Genomic DNA, 22,470 nt, shown 5'->3' on the forward strand with positions numbered 1-22,470 from the left:
TTTAGCTTGCCCTACCAAAACAATGCGCTTACATTTTTCGTTACTAATAAAATTAACTATTCGGAAATAATATAGGATACATGCACTGTACTTCTGACATAAGAAAAAGTTGCCATAACAAGCTATCACACGTTTTAAGGTTAGGTCATCCCTGATGAAAAAAAAAATATCAAGATAACTTCTTACGAATTTTAAGCAGAAAATAGCAATAACTTCCTATGTCTGCACTTCTATCTTGCGAAGGCACTATTCGTAGTACCCCCAACAACAATGTTCTTCAAACCACCTGAAGAACAACTTTACAAAGAATATCAGTAATATAATGTCAAGATAAATGTCCTATAACACAATGGTGTAGTGGCTAGATTTGGGTAGTGGATTGGGTATTTTTGTTTTTATCACAAACTTGATTAGAACTATGTTTTCGAGTGACAAAAAAAGTAGACTTTCTAATGGGGATTAATTTTTTGCAGGCAATTACGAACATCTGACTCAATCAGCCATTCAGAGTCAACCGAAGACTTATACTAGATTTATCTCTCTCTCTCTCTGCCGCTACAACAATAAAAACAACAACAACAACAACTAGATTTCTCTACATAATCGTATGAAATACATGCAGAGAGCATGTAGAAATGTATTAATACTAAAGATCGGCTGAGCTTCTATTATTACTTCTTAATATGTATTGAATATTTGAAAAATATTTTTTGTACAAAATTCTATAACTCTGTTTTATTCGGTGAGTTGGAAATTTCTCAAACTCTGAAGTGGGGAAAACAATTCAAAACGCTAATAACGCTTTCAAATATCAAAATTTTGGGGTAACGTCATAAGATGTACTTTAAAAACAAGACATTCCGGGGAAAAACATAATAAAGTTTAAATCATTAGTTTCATATCATCATATTCAAATATTTATGGAATAATCTCTGGAATACTTGACCATGTTACGCAAATAACAAAGAAAACTTTGTAAAGTCGATAAAGTACAGACAAAGGATAAAATTTAAAGTTATGAAAGTGGAAATGTTGGAGGCTGTACTAGAACTCAAAACTAATGCCTAAGGACCTCGATTTTTTTTTTTTTTTTACTTTTGAATATTGTATTAAGGACTTTCATATAAATGTGAAATATATTGACGTTTATTCATCAAAATATGCGACTAAGAGAACTCCGTTCCCACGACAGTCGGGTCTACGTAACCGGAACGAACCCGAATTTTTTTATCCGTTCAAGGACTATCAAATCGGCAGACTTCAGCCGTCACAACAACAACTAAGAGAACTTTAAAAAAAATCAACACAGATATATATGCTTTCTGACAGTAGGGTTCCAGAAGCTCATGAATTTTATGCATTTAGCACTGCACCCCAACCGCATTCCGCCGCACTGTTTGCCTATGCATTACGAAAGTTCGCAAACGGTCCCCTGCCTTTTTTAAATAGACTATCTGTTTGTTTGATCGTTTATCTGTTTGTCTGTTGCTTCTGTGTCTCTAGTGAGCTTCAACGCAAACAAACAAACGCGGTCACTCTTCAAGAGCAAAGCGTAACTTGTGTCTGCCTGTATGTGTGGAGACTGTCTCTTATACACATCTAGATGTGTATAAGAGACAGGTTTATCTGTTTGTCTGTTGCTTCTGTGTCTCTAGTGAGCTTCAACGCAAACAAACAAACGCGGTCACTCTTCAAGAGCAAAGCGTAACTTGTGTCTGCCTGTATGTGTGGAGACATAAGAAGAAGCCCACAACAKGAATGTTCTAAATGTCGATGGCCACGTACGAGCATTGAGCGAACACACACAAACAATAAACGTATCGCATTTACACGGAGTCTTTGTAAGCGCCAAGTCAGAGATACTCGTTTTTTTAAACTAAAAACCGAGTTTGTTAGACTGTTTATTCTTCTTTTTTCTTTGATTACGCTGATTCCAAGAGCTCCACATGCACAGAAATAAATAAAACTAAAAGCTATTTTATTGTTATGGGTTTTGTTGTTGTTGTTGTGTTGTTTCATTGCTGCCAAAGCGGCTTAATTAATTTTTGAGCGTACGCTTGTAGTTTGTTTAATGTGTTTTGTGTTTGTTTTTATGTTTTCGGTTTTAATTTTTATTTTAGTGCGACTTTTGTTGTATACGCGAGTGGCGGTGCATTTAGTTTAGTTTAGGTTTTTTTAGTTTTTTTAGTTATTTACAACATTTAGCTTCTTATACCCTCGACATGGTAAACACATACTTTGTAATAATCAAAAGGAAACTTTGGAGGCTCTAGAAAAAATATATATGTATAAATGATGAGCGTTACGAGCTGAGTAAATTTGATCATGTCCGTCTGTTGGTCTGTCTGTATATGTATGTATAAACGTAAACCCAAGTTTTTGAGATATTGAACTAAAACATTTCACAAGTCTATTCTCCCGAGAAGCTAATTATTTGTTGTTGTAGCGGCAGAAGTCTGCCAAGTTGGCAATTCTTGACTGGAAAAAAAATTCGGGTCCGTTCCGGTTACGTAGACCCGACTGTCGATGTCGAACAGTCGATGCCGGACAACTATAGCACATAGCTGCTACACAAACGGAACGATCGGATTCTAATACTCAAGTGGGAAACTTTTTCATTTGATGGTATCTTCAGAAAAAAAAATCAAGCACTTGTAGGGAAAACTCTTTTATTTGAAAATATATCATCAGGAAATTCGGCACGAATAGTTGTCCAAGGCAATGGTACAATCGTCGAAAATATTGTTCAGATTGAACCACTATAGCATATACATAGTTGTCATACAAATTGAGTTATTGGAATAAAGTACTTGTATGGAAAATTTTTTCATTTGACAATATATTTTCACGAAATTTGCCGTGGATTATTGTCTAAGACGATGGAACAACCTGAGAAGAAATTGTTTACATTGGACCATTACATCTTATAGCTGTCATACAAACTGAACGCTTAAAATCAAGCACTTATATATACTTATATATATATATTATAGCACTAGCTGCTACACAAACGGAACGATCGGATTCTAATATTCAAGTGGGAAACTTTTTCATTTGATGGTATCTTCAGAAAAAAAAAATCAAGCACTTGTAGGGAAAACTCTTTTATTTGAAAATATGTCTTCAAGAAATTTGACACGAATAGTAGTTCAGGGCAACGGAACAACTTCAGAAGGAATTGTTCAGATTGTACCACTATAGCATATAGCTGCCGTACAAACAAGCCAAACAAAATCGACTCTAGTATATAAATTTTTTTATTTGTATAGGTTATTATAGCTGCGGTGCAACCGAAGTCAACGATTTTTTGGTTTTATTTATTTATGTACGTTTTGTATATATGTACATACATACAAAACTATAGTGGAGTATGCTCTACATATATTGCTGTAAATGTTTTTCGCGTTTAGCTCAGGCATTTTTTCACACAATTTCAATAGCATTTTCGTTTTAGATTTTTTTAGTTTTTGCACTCACTTTTTTTCACATACACACGTACTCATGACATTTTTTACTTATGATTTTAATTTTATTTTTTTATTCTACTTTACTGTTGCTTTGCATTTTTTAACACTTTTGTTTGTTAGTTGTTCGCCACCCACAAAATTTATATGCGATTATCTAACAATTTCTACGCTGCTCAGCTGGAGACGCTGCGTTCTTCAAATCAAATAAATGCAAAACTGTGTTTCACTACACACAATACTTGAAGCTTTTTTTTGTTTGTTTGCGGCCTTTTATTTGTGTTGCTATTGATTTTTTCGTTTGTTTCTTAATTTAGCTCTAACATTATTTGTATTTCTTCGATTTTACAAACGCGTGTTTTGCTTTTCACGGCATGCCACACACAAAAACACATATATTTTTTGTATATTCTTGATGTTTGACACCTTCACATTTCACACTTTTCAACACAGAATGTTAAACAATGCGCATTTGAATAAACTAACAACTCTGCTGTAACAGTATATTCGTCATAGCTGCAAAATGAATTGTTATCACCAGTTTTGACCTTTTTTTCGTGCAAGTTGTGCGTCTCAAATGCACACGAAGCGCCGCGTTGAAGCATACAACACATTTGTGGACACCTTTGCAGGCACACCCATACAGGCGCGCATACACACATGCACACAGCTACGTCACTCGTTGTGGACTTGAACACCCAAAATGAAGCGTCAAAACCGAATTAAAACAACAAGAACAAAAATACATTGAGAACACAGCAAGCTATCAGTAACGAATTAGCAGCAAGTAGAAGTGCGCGAAGTACAACAAAAACAAAAAAACGAACTCTTTCAATTCGAAAAGATATTAAATTAAAATAATTTAACGCAAACATTGTTTAAGCAGGCGTTTTATGTTTTCCCCAACAACGCCATCAAGCAACTGCATATACACAGCACTTGTGTATGTATATATGTAGCACACAGTCCTCTAAACTCAAGCGACACACACCTAACTGCACTACATTTGTGTGCTGAAAAAAATGCTTTACGCTTTTCCGTTGCGTTGCCAGCGCTCTTTTTAACGTTTTCCGCGCTCAGACACGTTAACGACGAGTTGAAAATGAAGACTGTTCGCACTCTGCACGCTACCCTCATAAAAAGGCGCTGTTGCTGCTGCTGTGGCGCTGACACCGCTGTCATTGGTTGCTCCCGCAATCGCTGCAAGCGCGATTTTTTAGTACTCGCTGTGCTGTCGTGCCGCGCTCTCGCATGGCCCACCGACTCATGAATGAAACTGTTGTTGTTACCCCAAAAGAACAACAGGCAGTGCTCTTCGGCGCTCATAGCGGCACATGCCCCAACGGCAGCGGTTTGGCAAGCGGCGAGAGCGCGTTTGTTTTTTGTATGGCGCTCCTGGTAAAGCACACTCCCGCTTGGCTTTGCCTTTGGCTGTTGTAGCTGCTGGAGCGAGCTGCGTGTTTGTTTGTTGCCTGCGGTGCTATCGTGCTTAATACACTGTACGTGTGTGTGTGTTGTTTGCACTCCAATTGCCAGTGGCGAAGAGCGTGCGCGCTGTATTCCACTGTGTTGGCCAGTTTTCCCCAAGTTTACGAACATATGTGTGTGTTTGTGTTGTTTGGGCTTTGGTGCATTTCCTGCGTGTGTGTTTTGTTTTCATTCTTAAGTAATTATGTGCATATGTCTCTTCGTTCGTGTGGGTGTCTATCGGTGTGCGCATGATTTTTAGTACAGTTATACTGTCAAAGTGGGGAAATTTCTTTAGACAATGTCTAGACTGCGGATAAACCTAAACAAGACACTCTTTATATTAATTTATTTCAAAACATATGTATAATGGAACATAATTTGGGTTAGAATACGAAATGTTAGGTTAGGTTATGTTCAGTTGATAAGAATTTATGTTGAGAAAAAAAACCTTATTGTGCCCTATTGCCAAAATGTTCGCATAATAAAGCAATAAATTAATTATATTTTCATATAATTTATATACTGTACGAATTTGTATCTATTGTATTTCTTAATCCCTGGGGCACGAAATGTCGACGAAACGTTTGTCAAGAACTTTCTAAACCGATATAAGTTTTCGAAAACAATGCTTTACTCAAGCCAGAAAAAATAAATACCTATCTTTCTCAAGGTTCTATTTACGCAAACAGCCTAAAAGTAGACCCTATACATATTTTTACTATTCTTAGTACTTTATATTTAATTGCACTTTTAAGAGCTAAGAGCAGATCATTTTTATTATATAATTAAAATTTAAACATTCAAAAACCCTCTCATGACCATAATAAAGACTTAAAATTAAATAATAAGTTAAGAATATTAAATTTATTGCACAATTTTAGGTAAATTGTTAGTATAATATTTTATTGGCATTTAAATTTCAAAATCTATTAATTCCCAGCAGAGTTACGCCACGAGCAATAGTATTCACAGTTCAGGAATGCAAAAGTATAAACTAGAAGGGTAGTTGAAACCATGAAGCTTAAATGTGAATAAAATACTCCTTCATTAAAATGGCCTGATCAAGAAAGGGCATTAAGCCAGCCCAAAATGTGGATATTTGTTAAATCAATTTATCATACTGATAATTTTTCCCCCAATTGCCATATTAGCCGCTATTTACAAGGCCTTTTCAACCACGTAGTCTACTTTTGGGCGCTAAGTCATACTTTGTATAAAAGCATGTCAACAATGCATTAATTTGATACAAATATATTTATGAGAAAACATACGTTAACTTCTTTTTTATATTAACAGTTATTGCAAATAATATTTTGTTAGAAAATTTTATTTTCTTGCATAAAACTATTTTCTCACGAATTTTTCCATTCGTACACTACCATAAACATTTCGAACATATAACTCGTCTCGAAAAAATCCCAACGAACCATAAATATCCCAAGACGTGCTGACAAGTAAACAAACAAATACATAAACAATGCCGAGCAACTGTCACCTGTGCGTGCATGACATAACAAGACAAGTGAATGGCAGAGAGCGTAACGCACCGAACTCAAATGAGCGTGCGCCAACAAAAAGCTAACAACAAAGCCAGTGGCATTTCCCAAACAACCGACAATGACAACAACAACAGTTGAAGCGAGTTCTCCGGTAGAGAATGAGTGGCTGTAAGCGAGCATTGAACGCTCAACACGCACATTGTGCTGAGATTGATTTTGGGGTTCAGCTGATGGCAAAGATGGCTTAGCACCGAGTCATGGCATTTTCACGGCGGGTTAAATAACAGTAAAATGTGGTAGAAACTTTTGAACTGGTAACACAAACACACACACCAACACTGAGTCAGCCAGTTAGGCAGCAAGCAGGCGAGAAGCATAGCCATAATGACGACGACGGCGGCGAAAAGTTGAGTGATGAGTTGTGTGGAAAACGGCCAGCAAAATTAAGGTAACACTCGGTGGCGACTGGCAGTGTGTGGTGAAAATCGGACGCGAGCGGCAGACAATGTCATGACAGGAAGAACGTCAGTCAGGCAGCTAGCAGTGAAAATGAAAATGCAAAATTCGCTGAAAGCAACAAAGTGACAAAAAAATAAATAAATAAATGAAAAATTTAACAAGCGTTGTGGCGAAGAAGAAGAAGCATCGTTGAAAAATAAGAAAATGTGTTGAATAATAGAAAAATATATATATTTGTGGAAAACAAAAGAAAATATGTTTTAATAATTGCAAGCGTGTGTGTGCCACATAAAAAAATATCACAAGCCTCGTTTCTGCATGAAACTGCGAGTAAAGTTGTGTATAAGTGTGTGTAAACGGCATATGCGCTTAACCTAGAAATCGCCAGCGTATTTAGTATAAAGCAAATATACATTATAATAAATTTTTAGCATACCAATTTATTTAAAAATCGTATATATATATATATATATATATATATATACAAATAAGTGTAATAAGTATATAAGTGTGTAGATAGTGCTGAAGAACACAGGAAAACCAGAAGCAATAGCCGTAAAGCATTCAAATAAATTAATCGATAACGCTATGTCAATGGAAAGCAATACCCCGGTGGATCCCAGAGTGCAGGCAAGTATCCGCACAGCACGCCAATCAACTAAAATTAATGCTTACGCACATAAAAATGTATTGTTAAGCATTACAATTTGTTGTATTCCCTTGAAATGCATTTGCGCGAGATTTTGATGGTCATAAACGGAAATTGTCTTATCTGACAATGACCCATGATGGAAAGGAAAATAAATAAAAAACGTACACACATGTACAAATGTGTGTATATGTGTACGTAGTAGTGAGTGAATGCTCTTAGCGGTATTTACGTGTACATACATACATACGAACATATGTTCTACAAGCAAAAATGTGCTTCACTAAGTCATAATGCCAGCATAGAAAGTGTTTGTTCACTTTTATTTGTTTGCTAGTTAGTACAGATGTGCTGAGTTTATTATATATGATATTTGTACTTATATACAAACATATATGCACATAGAGACATATGTTTAAGCATAAACATCAATGCATAGCACAGCTACCTTAGCTTTTTGCCACTTTTCAAGTGAACATTAACATAACTCTTTAAGTATAACGTCAAATAAAATGCAAAACAACGTATCTACAAACAAATCGAAATTGAGTTTTTATTGCCTACGATTCACCACAACATATTGCACAAATGTAGCATAAAATTTTTAGCTTCGACTGTCAGCTATATATCGAATAAATAACCAATATAACCAATAGATAACCAAAACTAAATTTTTTTCCAATATGAGTGGTTTCTATTATATCGTGTTTCTTCCGCCTGTAAACTTATGAAAAGTGATGTTACGTTATTTTGCATTTTAGGTAACGATAACTATATTTGTACAACCTCATCTACATATTTATACCATGTATTTACTATATGTAGGTGTTTACATATATTTGTCCTATTTTCGGCTCAGTTGATTTGCTTAAAGATGTCTTTTCGTGTTAATTCCGTTTTGCTTGTCCGCTGTTTATGATGTCATTTGTCTAAAATATTATAGAAACAAGTAAAAAACTGTTTGATAACAACTTTATATATGTATGTATATAGAATAACACATACGCATACATATAAAAAAATACTCACTGAGCAACCAGTTAGTTGTTTCCGAAACTTTTTCACACCTTAACCACCTTTATGTGTATGATTAAAGGATATGCGACGAGCCAACACCCACACAGGTTCCTAAGACGAGCTAACACATATAAAGAACTATCCATTAATACACATGCACAGTATATTTACTTACACATTTACACCTCACGGCCTCTCCTAACTCTTTTTAAATAAGTAATACTTTTGCAGATTGAACTGGAGAAACTGAACACAGCAACAGACAATATCAACAAATATGAAGTGGAACTCGATGTAAGTATTAATTTTGGTCTTACATAATCGTCGCGCATTAAAAAAATGCTAATAAGGCCGAAAATTGCAAACAAACATATTTGAATAATATTTATATGTACATAACTATATAAAGTTGCTTTAAAAATGCTTCATAAGGAACGGATGAAAGGAATTTTGGCAGCCATTTATAAATTCGACGCACGCACACAGATGTATTCACACACATATTGAAAAAGAAGAAATAATATATATTAGTTTACATGCTTTACCTTCTCCACCTGCTCTTTCCAACTGAGTAGAGGTCTTACTTTTCCTGTGCTTCCCCCGACTGGTACTGCATGGAATACTTTCACAACTGGTGTGTTTTCATCCATACGCATGACATGACCTAGCCAGCGTAGCCATTGTCTCTTAAGTCGGTGAACTGTGTGAATGTCATCGTATAATTTGTACAGCTCATCCTTCCATCGAATGCGATATTCGCCTTGGCCAATGCGCAAACGACTTTAATCTTCCGCAAAATTTCTCTCTCAAACATTCCTAAAGCGGACACATCAGATAATATCATTGTTGATGCCTCTGCACCATATAGCAGAACAGGAATAATAAGTGACTTATAGAGTTTGGTTTTTGTTCGTCGAGAGAGTACTTTACTTCTCAATTGTCTACTCAGTCTGAAGTAGCACAGTAGCACCTGATGGCAAGAGTTAACGGCGCGGTTGTGCCAGGGATATCAATATCATCGGCGTACCTCAGCAGCTGTACAATCTATTTAGTACTGCAGCTCGAATTATTTTCTCCAAGAGTAGATTGAAGAAGAGAGTCGCTTTGTCTGAACCCTCCATAATTTCAGTAAGCCTTGAGCATCACTCACTAGATTACCTCTGGGGGTTCAACAAGAGTATGCCCCGGCCTTGAAACATTCTGTTAGTCGACGCAGTTTTTCGTAGTATTTTCGAGCATTTCCCTCACCTCTGTCGGCCAGATTCTCTCTTTTTGTTTTGTTTGCGAATGGGTTTCGCTTCCCCTGCAACTCTGCGACACGGTACTCCTCATTGTACCAGCTGTACTTCTTTTTCATGAGGGGGTATTTTTTTACGTGATCGGTTTCCAACCCCACCGCACAATTCTCGGGAGGGGATGTTTCGATTTCTCACTTTATACTTGCCTTCAAAATAAAGTGTTTTTCTATTCAGAGGATATTTGGTCTAGAATCGGAAGTCGGGACCTACTTGAGCCATATGTAAACGATTTGTTTTTGGTCACTCCCAAGTGAATTGCGTTCAGAGAACTTTTCCCACTTGCATGATCTTCTACACGTGGCTCCATCTTCCTTCTAATGTTATCAATATTAAAAAACCCTCTTCTACGTTATACGAAGTCTTATATCCTACATATCTACATAAGTCTTAGTATATCCTAAGAAAAACTTATTCTTAACAAGTTTGTCATAAAATAGAAGTTTTTGTATCTCAGCGATGGTTGTCTGGCTACTTTATAAATCTGCCCAGAGTCTCTCCGCAACTTGTGAAAAACAGCAAACCGTTTTAAGTATTCCATATTGACTTTGTTACCGTTATTTTTCGTTGATTATCTAAACCAAACTGGTACTAAAATATTTGTTGAAAGGGTTTAATTGACTTTTCGGTTGATCATTGTCAGCCAGCTTAAAGTCTCTTTTGAAAAAATATGTCAAACTATCCTGTACTACATACTCTTCGAAAACAGTATGTTTAACATTAGCTATTCCTAATAATTTTAGTACAAAGTCATTGAAATTGTTCGAATATGGAGCCTCTTATCACACAAAGACCTAAAGTTTTTCCTCTATTGCCACAATTAATCTCAAAGTTCTCCTTCACAAATCAATAAACACTGTCAATTAGGCACACTATTTTGGTTTACTTAACGTGAAGTTTACATGTAAACATACCCAACACAAATACTCATATTTATATATACACCCGAATATATGTACATACATATTTACTTACTGTGAGTTCAAGTGCCTTTTCACTTCGCCGTTTATTGCTACTTTAAGCCAACTTAAGTAGTTAACCCTTAGCAGATAATTAAAATGGCTTAAGCGGGCTTCACATGACAGTAACATTGTCAATAATCATCACAACAACAATACTAGCAGTGAAGTTAATAAGTGTACGATCCATTTGTATTACATGTCGCCACATACGAGTTAATTAAATTTCGATTGTCATCGAAGATTTCATTTTGAACGTGAGTTACTCAAGTGGATGCCAAAACCTTTTCACCGATTTAGGAACTTATTGTTCAATTGTAAAAGAATGTTAGCGTGGATATAACTTTTATTGAAGACATTGAGATATTTTTGACTCTTTTGTAGTCCTTAGAGTTTTCGAATGTTTGACATATTGAAATATTCATATTATATTGTAATGATCTTCTGGTACAAAAAGGCTTTTCACAAAGTTTATGTATATAAATGCCTCATAGAAGAAGTGATGGAATTTGATATTTTGAGCTACTGGAAGAGCCGATGATAAGGTTAGGTGCACAGTGTTATATATTCAGTTCACTATAAAATATGTTCAAAACCTTTGCAAAGGCATGCCAGGCAAGAAAAAAAAAATGTACGTATTCAAAACATGTTTGAACGATTTTCATTCAAATCTATACAAACTTTAAATGATACAAAAACTATAACTAATACTCCAATACGTCATGCTACTAACTCAATGCAGCTTGGTAACATTATTTCTCAAGCAAGGTAAACTACTTTCTAAATGGCCATAATTATTGTCTTCGAATTTCACTCAAATTGTAATTTTTCAAGAATAGCAATTATCGAACCAAAATTTTGGTAGATATCAGGCTACACTGAAATCCGATATTAGAATTGCTGAATATGGAATTAATATTGGTATTAACAAGGAACCACACTAAAAACAGCTTAGAAGTAAAATGTTCCATACTAACCCAGTCGCTCCTATCAATCCATGATTGAACCAAAGCACGAATGACGGGATTTAGAAAAGCATGAAGGTATTCATATGTACTACTGTAATCAAATTGAAAGGTGAATTTTTAGTTTATACTTTTCCGTAAATTTTTCTGTAAATTTCCCGTCAAAGTGTTCGTTAGTATTTGAGATACGCGTCGTTGTGTGATGCTCTAAAAGTGAATTCTTCGATTCGGAATTTATTGAACAACGAAGGGCGATAATACACCATATCATACTGCACTGGTTTTTCGTGATAATTTCACCACATTCCCAACTAATACCGTGCCGAAACCACGGCACTCCCCTGATATACCAGCAAATTCACATGACCACTCCGAGGACACCGTTTTGACTCAATTGAGGATATAAAAGCTGAATCGGAGAAGGCTCTGATGGCCATCAAGTGGGAGGATTTTTCCAACTGCTATGATGACTGGAAATTCGTTGGCATAAGTGTATTGCAGCGGGAGGGGATTGCTTTGAAACAGATTAAATTGACAAAATTCACCTTTCAATTTGATCACAGTAGTATGTATGTTCTTCCATATTAAAGTATTATATAATAAAGTTGATCACAGTTAACAGGTCTCATGTTTTTTTAATATTTGGTTTGATAAAGTGCTTAGAACTGTCACATTTTACATGCTTGAGAAACTTTTTATATCCTAAACGGTTTGCCAATAAGTTTACAATGCCCAGAATGAAAGGTTGGTGACTCTATAAAATACAAACAAATTTGCTCAAAATGGGTTCAGTTATGCAGATAATCAGTTTTTCCTGAACACACGAGGACTGGACTTCTCCAATTTTGTTTGTTAACGAAGTCATAAAACCAGAAATGGGTTTCATCTGAGAAGATGATTTTTCGATGAACTTGTGGAGCATATGAACTTGCGAAATAAGCTTAGACAATTTTCAAGCGTTATACCAAAGTGCAATGATGAAGTGACAAACCTTATTGAATACATTGACAAAGTTTTACACAAATCGGTAAACAAACAACATAGACTGTCAAAATCACGTTGTTATTGTTGTTGTAGCGGCAGAGTTCTGATAGCCCTTAAAAGGATAAAAATCCAGGTCCGTTTCGGTTTCAAAGGCCTAACTGTTGTCGGAATGTCAACATCGCGTCATCTCTTTTGGTGTGGTCATTGTAACGAACTGAGTCAATTTATCATACTGTCTGTATGTATATAGGCTAACTAGTTTCCGAACAAAATGTTGAAATCGGACCATATATAGGTTAGGTTAAGTGAATCTGGTAGGCCAGTGAGCTGCTCATATACCAGTTTTGGTCCTTTGCAATACAATACAAGATAAGTTCAGTTACTAGGTCCATGAAGAGTAGACATCCTTTAGGATGCCTGCACTTGACGCGAATTTTAAGAGACTTTGTGGCCTTGCTATCGATATCTCCTTCAGTAACATTATACATATATCTAGTTATACAAAATGACAGATCAAAATGAAGTACTCGATTCGAAACATCAATTTTGTTTGTGAAGAGTTTCATAGCTTCGATGCAATCGAAGTTAACGTTTTCTTGTTTAATAACTGTTTCCTATTTGTAGAACCTTGTGTTCTTATATTTAAGAATTATGTACATAAGAATAGGAATAATATTGTATATTCTGTAGTAAAGGATGAGGAAAGATAATTGGAATATTTATGCTCCACGTGTTGTATTAAAGAACTAATTTTCTTTAGATTAAAATTTAGTAATTCTATTGGTGCAAAATTAAGGGGAAATATTCAAATATTTGAAACAGTTGCAATAAAGCATTGCCAGATGCCCGAAATATGCCATAGCGAAGATAAATATATATAGTACTTATGTGTGTTAATAAAGCGGCGCCCTAATTGTCTTCATTTAATTCAGTTATAAAAGCATTTTGTGATAAATGTAACCACATGCAATAAAAAGCATTTTGCAGCAATTAATATACATACACATGCAAACACAAACACATACAAAAATATTATACACAACCATTTATTTTGCGATATTGCACCGTTAGGAGGCGAAATGTGATTTCAAGCGTATCTTGGCGGAGAGCGAGGTGCGCATCAAGCAGGCCGCACACAAATTGGGCAACTCCATCGAGGCGGCGAAACCCTACTACGAGTCGCGCATCTATGCAGCGCAAGTGAGTACCGTTAAATGCAATCAAATGCTATGTAATCGATAAATATATCTACTATAATATTTCCTTTTACATTTTTTCGCTACGCGTGGATCTTACTATGCGGCTGTGTGTGTGTGTGTGCTTGTGCCTTGTAGTTGGCAAAGGAGACACAACAAGCGGCAGTCAATTACGAGAAGGCCAAATCGATACATTCCGCTGCCAAGGAGATGGTCTATTTGGCCGAGCAGGGACTGGGGGAGAAAGCGACGTTGGACACCGCCTGCCAAGAAATGCTCAGTCATGCTACCAGTAAGACAAACAACAGCAACAACAATAAAAACACATTATAGCTGTTGCTTTGGAAAAAAGTTTTAATTTGCATTTCCTTCTCCATTTCGTTTCGTTTTTCATTGTGTTTTTTTTTTTTTTTTTGCGCCACAGCCAAAGTGAATCAGTCACAGGTGGAGGTGACGGATGCTAGGAATACGCTGAAAATGTGTCAGCTCAAGTTGGAAGTTGCCAATAATCGTGTGGGCAAATTGCAGGGTCAACTGAAGCAGGCCATCCGCGCGTCGAGGTGAGTCCATGTGCCTCTGCTCGTTTTATTGCACTGTAAATCATTACGCAAACAAATGCTCGCACGCACTTATCTGCACACACTCGTAAATTGTGGCACATTAGCGCACATTACACTAACACATACATGTCATTTAAGTTTGGTTGCATTTTTTTTAGTTCGAACGAGATATCTTCGAGTAGGCGAGATTACAATTGCGCAATCATCATTATATTTTTGTTTTTGTAAAATGTTAATCAGCGCTATCGTATGTTGGTGAGAAATATTATTTGATTACACAGACCTTCATTGAAAGTTTTTATTGTTCTTTATATTTTTTGGTTTTTTGTTTTGTGTTTGTGGTTATTTTGAACCAGTTTTAGAATTTCAGTTACACCCCTTCGCATCTAAAATATAGAATATCAGAATTTAGCCTAATTTTTCAAGTTCAAGTCCCGTAAAATGGAAAGATTTGAAAAGAAAATTTGAAGACTGTGGCGCCATGATGTGAGTAGCACGCTATGCTAATTTTGTACTAGGGTTGCTGAAGATATTTCTAGTTTGGCAATGGAAAAATGTTTACTGGTTTTGGGAAAAGGATTCATTATTTATTAAAATATTCGTTATAATGATAAATACATTGTGACTAAAAAGCACCCGGAAATTTTAAATGATTTTTCACCGGTCGGTACACCTCGGTAGGCCAATACGATTTTTAAAATGGATAAAAATATCGAACAAACAATTTGTTTCAAAAACTAAAAAAAATGTACCGTAAACAGGTCTCTTTGGACAATTCCGATCGCACATTCATATGCCATGATCACAAGAAACGAGTCGAGCGGCGAGACAGTCACACGGCCGAGTGCTCGTTTCGTTTAAACAGTAAGGCGCGTAATGAACCGAGTCAGTGGGCGAGTATAGTGGCGAGAGAGTCACTAGAATCACATTTTGTTTACTAGGCCGAGTGCTTCTTTTTTCTTCACTCTTTTGCCCCTTCTGAGCTAATCACTGACTAGCTCGTTGCATGTGAACACGCGTTCGGTCTTCACTCGCCACTCGGTCGATTTTTATGTTGTTTATTTAGTTTCAATTGCATTTTGCATTGTGAAAGAATTGAAATGGCAAATACTTTTTTATGAGATGCGGTAGAACTTTATTAAAAACTCTTTTAAAATGTCTTTTTCTACCAAACATTGTAAATAAAACTTTGAAAAACTTCACTGTCTAACTAGATGAACAAAATACGTGTAAACCTCTACTCGCCAACGCAACTCTCTCGACCGAGTATCATACTCGGCCAGAATACTGTCTCGCCACTGTACTCGTTACGTGTAACAAGGCCAATAAGGAATATTATATGTAACTGTCGATGAGACACGGGTTTATGAGTTTGACATGCATACAAGTCAACAATCCAATCAGAATGGAGAGGAAAAAACGGGGCGAGAAGAAAAGCACGTGAAAGACGCTCAAAAATCTAGGTGATGCTCATTGTTTTTTCGATATTCGGGGTTTGTGCATCATGAATTTGTTCTGATGCGACAGACGGTCAATGAGGAGTACAATTTGGACGTACTAAGGCATTGGCGTGAGAATATCCGCCGATATGGCCAGAATCGTGGAAGAACAATTCATGAATTTTACGTGTGCATAAAGCACTATCGCATTGAGCCACGATTGTGACCGAATTTAAAGCCAAAAACGGAATTAATACCAACGATCAACCACCGAATTTTGATATTTGACCAAATTTTGCTACGTATGATTTTTTCTTGTTCCCCAAACTGAAATTGTCGCTCCGTGGAATTCGTTTTCAGTCAATCGAAGAGATATTTTCTGCACTTTATGTTCACATCCATGCAGAAAGCTTTGAAACAAGCTTTTCGCCATTTTTCCGGCTTCCGGGTTCGAGTAGCTGAGATCTGAGAGAAAGCATTCTTAGAGACAAAGGAATTATTTTATGTAATCCATAAATTTATGGTAAACCAAACTAGCAACAAAGTTTGCATCAAGCTATGCGTCTGAAACGGCCGGAAATATGGATGGACAACTTTTGGTTCCTTCTTCACTGCAGTGCATAATGCTATACTGTATTGGTTCTTTGCGACTTTTTTTTGCCAAAAACTCGAAACATATCGTTCCGCAACGACCGTATACGCCTGGTGTGGCTCTGTGCGATTTTTTGCTATTCAACCAACTCAAAAGGCCAATGCTGGCATGACGTTTCTACACACTTGAGAAGAAAAAAAAAACGAATAGAATAAGATCTTGAAGGCTATACTGTTTCGAGGACTGGAAAATGTTTGCAATAAATTTGAGGCTCTAATAATAAGCAACTGGCAAAAACTGAAACGGTCGATTGCCGAAAAAGAACATGTTGTAATCACTTGGTGACAGGTCCGGACTTAAAGGTGGATGCATAGGAACCCCCGAAACTTCTGACGATTTGTGGTGTACTGATGGAATACAATTGCTCTTCTTTTGACCAAAGCTGTGCACTACTCGGCTATTTCTTCTTTCAGATGGTTTAATGATTGATGTCCAAATTAAGAGTTGGTGCTTAGGGGTTAGATCATGGGTGATAATTTCCTCAAAATCCCACCAAATATATTGTTAAACATTTCTGACCGGCAATACTGGCTCGGCCACCGACAGTTTTCGCTTGAAGCTATCTTCTTCATCAACACAATCATTTACAACAGAAATAGAGCGATTTTGTTGAGATTCCGCAGCGATTCTCAGCTGGAAATATGATTTATGAGTTTGAGTGAGTACCGTTTATGTACCCAGCCATTTAAAACCATTTAACAAACGGGTTTTGGTGCAATGTTTAGAACCTTGGCAATCGATACAGCCTTTTGTGATGGTTGGGCAGTACTACGAGGTGTGTTCGAAAAGTATCGCGAATTTTGTGTTTTTTTCAAAAATTACTTATTTATTCATGGATATCTATTTTGTCCTCTTCAAAGTATTCCCCATGAGATATTATACACTTGTGTCAACGGTTTTTCCAATCTTCGAAGCACTTCAAAAAATCATTTTTGTTTTATCTTCTTCAGCTCCTCCTTCGATGCCGTCTTTATCTCGTCAAGAGAAGCGTAACGTCGTCCTTTCATGGGCCTCTTCAGTTTAGGGAACAAGAAAAAGGGGGCCAGATCTGGGGAATACGGTGGCTGCGGCATCATTAGTGTGTTGTTTTTGGCCAAAAAGTCGCGCACAAGCAACGATGTGTGAGCAGGAGCGTTATCGTGGTGCAAAAACCATTCTTTGCCACATCTTCTCGGCCTTCTGAAAACATTTTGTCTCACCGATAAACGTTGCTTCAGTCCAAGGTGGCTTCTCCGTATGCCACAGTCAACATTTGGAATGCATCCGCGCACTTAATTTCGTTTTTCACACAACATTTGATACAGGTTCTTTGATACATTTTTTTGCTGTTCACAATTAAATGAACATTAAAATGGCCGAGCTTGTCGGCATAAGTGAGAGACATGAGTACCAACATAACGCCACAAAAAATTCGAAATTCGAATATACGTAACCCGCGAAAATTCGAAATTCGCGATAATTTTTGAACACACCTCGTATTTACCATATCTTTTCGATATTTTCGATTGGTTTTTCAGATATATTTTGATCTGTCGATTCTGTAAAATATGGTGTATTTTCTCATTGCTGGTGTTTATTTTGCACGCGTGTCCAAACAATACATAGTCAAGCAAACACAAAACTTTCTGAGAAGTGTTTTTAGTATTTTTTTTTTTCTTTTTCTAACGTCTTAGAGCGTAAACTCGTCGAACTTATACAGCACGATATACATATTACTGAAGAAGTTTATAGAAAATTAAAAAAACAAATTACTGGACCTTATATAGGACGAGACTAGTTTTATTCATGAGGTAGGAGATCAGTTTGATAATATTTCTATATAATCTATAATCTCAAAGTAATCCCTGGATCAAGTTAATATATCTGACTCGTGTGATGAGTTGGGGCTTTCAGTAGCCAAATTTTTAAATATCCTATTAACTTCTTTATATTTTCGTACTTTATCATTATGTCATTATGCTAGTCACCATCTTTCTCACGCTTGGTTCTCTACTTAATTTTTATGTATAATTTATTTTCAGTATTTTAATTCTTAACTTTTAGTTTAAGCCTTAGACGAGACTTACTTGAAATGAACGCTTTGGTTTATCAGCAACGTTGCAATTGTTTGTAAGTATTATCAACACACTGACTGCACGCTTAAGAAAGACTGTCACACTCCAAATTTAAGACACTGTGCATTTTTGGTTTCCTTGGACACTTGTAGATTAGATTCAAACTCTTTCAGTTTGCGCAATATTTGCCAATCTTCTAATGTGTCTTTGCATGCCGCTCCACAGGCCCTTCTACGAGGCGCGCGCCAACTATAACGGACTGCTGAAAGCGCAAAAGCAAAAAATCAATGAACTAGAAAGCCGAGTGACCGAGGCGAAAATGACTTACAACGAGGCGTTGAAGAACCTCGAACAGATCTCTGAAGATATACACCGCCAGCGGCAGGTGCAACGTGACCTGCTCAATGACACACTCTTGCCACAGCTGTGCGCCGCGACAACGACGCAAAGCTATCAACACTTTCCGCGGGAAGAGTTGGACGCAGCCGAGGAGTATCTGCAATTGCCCGCGAAGCTCAGCACACAGTCCAGTCCAGTGCATCAGCGGCGCTACGACGAGCATGAATGTCCACACTTGCTGCAAGACTTTCCAACGCTCAATCTGAGGGAGGTAAGCGCCGTCATGTCCCTAACTCTATTATTTATATTGTATGTCTGTTTACTATTTCTTTTGCGCCGACGCAGAAACTCTCCACAAGCGGCGGCATGCACAAGTCGGCCAGCACTAGCGCTACCGGCGACAGCCTCTTCGGCCACACACCACTGCACGGACCCTACGAAGTGAAGTCGAGCGGTAACAGCAGCAGCGGCGGTGGCGGCACAGGCAGCGGCAGCGCGCACGACGCCAGCTCGAGCACTGGCGCCGATGCCGACGACAATGACGATATCGAACAATGGACTGAAATACGACTGTCACACTCGGAGAGCACAAGTTCCAGTTACTCCAACCAATCGCTGCTGCACGATCAACCAGGCGGCGGCGGCGCTGAGGATGCGCAATCGCATCACTCATCATCGTCCTCCTCGGACGAGCCGAAACGCAAAGTCACCTGCACGACGATCTTTCATGAGGATCAGCTGAACAAAAAGCAAAGCCTAAGCCAATGGCTGTCGCGTTCGAACAGCTTGAAGATGTCCGGCCGACGTCAGAGCCTCGATTTGCTGATCGATGCGGGCGATAAGGTGAAGGATGTGTTTAGTTTCGGTTTCCAAAAGGTGGGGAAATCGCTGGAGCGACGCAACAGCGAGTCGGAGATGAATGCCGAGAATGCGGACGGCAATGCGAGCGGAGCGGCGGCTGCGGGCGCGGCGAGCGGCGGCAAAACCTCATCGGCCGGCGATTTCTTCCTCTTCTCCAGGTCAGTAGGCGGTGGTGCTGCTGCCAGCAACAGCGCCACCAGTAGAGCTTTGCTTAAAAAGTCTGGACTGCTGAGCACACTGCAAAATCGCTTCACCAAATTGATTTAATTCGCGTAAAGCATTTTTCGTTGGCCAAAAAAAAAAAAAAAAGAAATTAAGCGCATACATACATACATACGCAGTAGTTTCTAATGATTCGCATTTATGGAATTTTTTGAAATCTTTGCGGTCAGCTTGAAGCATTTATCTACCAAATCGTTTACGCATGCATGCATAACGGCATACGTTCGCTTATATTCACATACATATGTACATACATGCAGACGAGTATAGCGGTGACTTACCGCAAGCATTTAGTTGAATTCTGCGCACTGCTTGTATTTTTTTAAGCAAAATTTGAAACTGAAATATCAAAAATTGATAAGAATTTATGAAAAAAAAAAAACAAAACGTTTGCAACTTGAGAAGTTGTTAGCAAATTTGAAAGCAATGTCGGACAATATTGATTTGCAAAACTGCATAATGTTGAAAATGCACATAACAGTAGCAAAATAGAAAATTGTTAAAAATTGCATGTTGAATTTAAAGGAAATTGTTACTTGTTCCAGTTGTTTGCTATTCAAATTTGTAGACAACTACATAATTATATAATTACATGCATATGCATTGGTTACTGATCAGCCAAATATACATACATATATTAATCGCACAATGTTATCATATACACATACCTATAGAGTTACATAATGCATTGCATATTTTTTACAAATCAATAATATGTAGTTGGAATGCACAAAAATAAGCAAATTACCAAATTATTATATGAAATTTATATATAACTAGCTACATACATATATACTAATACTAGTATATACATACATATACAAACTGAATTAATCTTTAAATGCAATTATAGCGCAGTACAAATTTTTTTATGTGTACTGTTTTATATGTATGTGTGTAACTGTAAACAACAAATGAAAAATTACATTTCAGATCGTCAGAGCCGAAAGAGCTGCTCTCCGACGAGCAGGTCGAGAATTTATTGTTGAATCCCAGCCTGGATGAGAATGGTATGATAATTGTTGAGCAACTTAAATCGCCGTTACAACAGCCAAATACCTATGGCATGGCTGCCACGCCGACCACTACAACAACCACAACCACTTTGCTCTTCTAAGCGTTAATTAGCGTTAAAGCATAATGTTTAAAAATAAAATTAAAAAATAGCAGCAACTTTCGTCTTAGAATTCATACAAATAGTTTAAGCAACCAAATTGGTCATATGAGGACATGGGAAAACATATCATTTATGGGATTTCGTCGCTTGAAAATTATGCGGCGTTTATGCAAACTATGCTAATATAGTGTAGTGCTAATAATAGTGCGGCGGGTTTAGCAAATTAACTTGAATTCTTTGAGTTCAAATTATAATTATTGCATTTATAGTACAATATTACTATGTAATTACCAAATTGTGGTCATTAAGTATTTCTTTAAAATATTTAATTAATTTTTTAAACAAATTAATATAATTTTTGAAGTATTGCGCGAAGTGTTAAATGCATTTTCAGTTAAATATTAAAATAATTTGCATTAAAACGCTTGAACTGAACTTAAAATTTAATTATTGAGATCAAAAAATTCACATACATAATATACTATATAATGTCTAATAATTGGCATGACAAGTAAAGAAACTCGGCTGCAAGAACTAAAAAAAACTTTTTAATTTTACAAATTGACAAAATAAAATGCCAATTGATGACATTTTATTAACTAAAGTACTATGCGTGAACGCATATTTATGCTGGAACCACAGTTTAAGCGTCACTAAGCATAAGCACTGTAAGTTTGTGCGTACATCATAAATGCTAAAGCTATTTTTATGCGTACAAAAATGTATTAAAATATAAATAATACCTTAATTACTACAATAAGTGAGCTACAATGCAAACTAATTGACTAACTAGACATTATTTACTTATAATATGTACTTTTCAATTGCGTGTTCGATGCATGTGGTTGTTTTACTAGTCATTTATAAATTATATACACAAGCGTTGAGGCAGAAAAACTCTGTCAGCGTTATTTATAAAAATAAAATAAAAACAGAATTTAATTAAAAAAATATTTAGCAGTGAATATTTAAGCAAAATATATAATTACGCATACATACATATGTATACATTTTTAAATTTTAAAACAAACAAAGGAAATCGTTTACAAACAATAAATACAGTTTACATATATGTACTATATAAGTATATGTCCTACTGATGTAACTGTTGAACTATGTATGTAGTGTAATGCCTCAAAATAATAAATATTACATCAAATTGTGACTTTATGATATTAAATTACATATGACATAGATTTATAACATTTAAATGTACTAAAGCATAAAAAATGCATAAACTAGGAGTTTGTTAGCGGAATAAGCTTTGAA

The 22,470-nt window shown here is 36.5% G+C and overlaps 2 protein-coding genes across 8 annotated transcripts in view; one reads left to right on the forward strand and one right to left on the reverse strand.

Annotated features, from left to right (window-relative positions):
• Positions 1-4,552, reverse strand: part of LOC108971038 (Ca(2+)/calmodulin-responsive adenylate cyclase) — a 131,527-nt gene extending 126,975 nt beyond the window's left edge. For all 6 annotated transcript variants that reach the window (XM_018936817.1, XM_018936816.1, XM_018936812.1 and 3 more), the window contains exon 1: positions 4,456-4,552. The gene's annotated coding sequence lies outside the window, so the exon portion shown is untranslated. The remainder of the gene's footprint in view (positions 1-4,455) is intronic.
• Positions 4,553-7,411: 2,859 nt separating this feature from the next.
• On the forward strand, positions 7,412-22,179 carry LOC108971019 (SH3 domain-binding protein 5-like). 2 transcript variants are annotated; one of them, XM_018936782.1, is made up of 9 exons: positions 7,412-7,522; positions 8,790-8,852; positions 13,833-13,961; positions 14,096-14,249; positions 14,382-14,517; positions 18,652-18,717; positions 18,888-19,272; positions 19,347-20,020; positions 21,018-22,179. In XM_018936782.1, exons 1-9 carry the CDS (start codon positions 7,481-7,483, stop codon positions 21,199-21,201), a joined length of 1,833 nt encoding a protein of 610 aa, XP_018792327.1. In that variant the 5' UTR covers positions 7,412-7,480; the 3' UTR covers positions 21,202-22,179. The 2 variants fall into 2 exon arrangements, with proteins under 2 accessions (XP_018792327.1, XP_018792328.1); XM_018936783.1 differs by lacking the exon at positions 18,652-18,717.
• The last annotated feature ends 291 nt before the right edge of the window (positions 22,180-22,470 follow it).

Source organism: Bactrocera latifrons, unplaced genomic scaffold, assembly GCF_001853355.1.
Source record: "Bactrocera latifrons isolate USDA-ARS-PBARC rearing strain unplaced genomic scaffold, ASM185335v1 scaffold_32, whole genome shotgun sequence".
NCBI lineage: Eukaryota > Metazoa > Arthropoda > Insecta > Diptera > Tephritidae > Bactrocera > Bactrocera latifrons.

Coding starts and splice junctions, on each gene's coding strand:
- LOC108971019 (XM_018936782.1), top strand. CDS start 7,481: ATGTCAATGGAAAGCAATACCCCGGTGGATCCCAGAGTGCAG. Junction 19,273..19,346: donor CAACGCTCAATCTGAGGGAG/GTAAGCGCCGTC, acceptor GCGCCGACGCAG/AAACTCTCCACAAGCGGCGG. Junction 20,021..21,017: donor GATTTCTTCCTCTTCTCCAG/GTCAGTAGGCGG, acceptor ATTACATTTCAG/ATCGTCAGAGCCGAAAGAGC.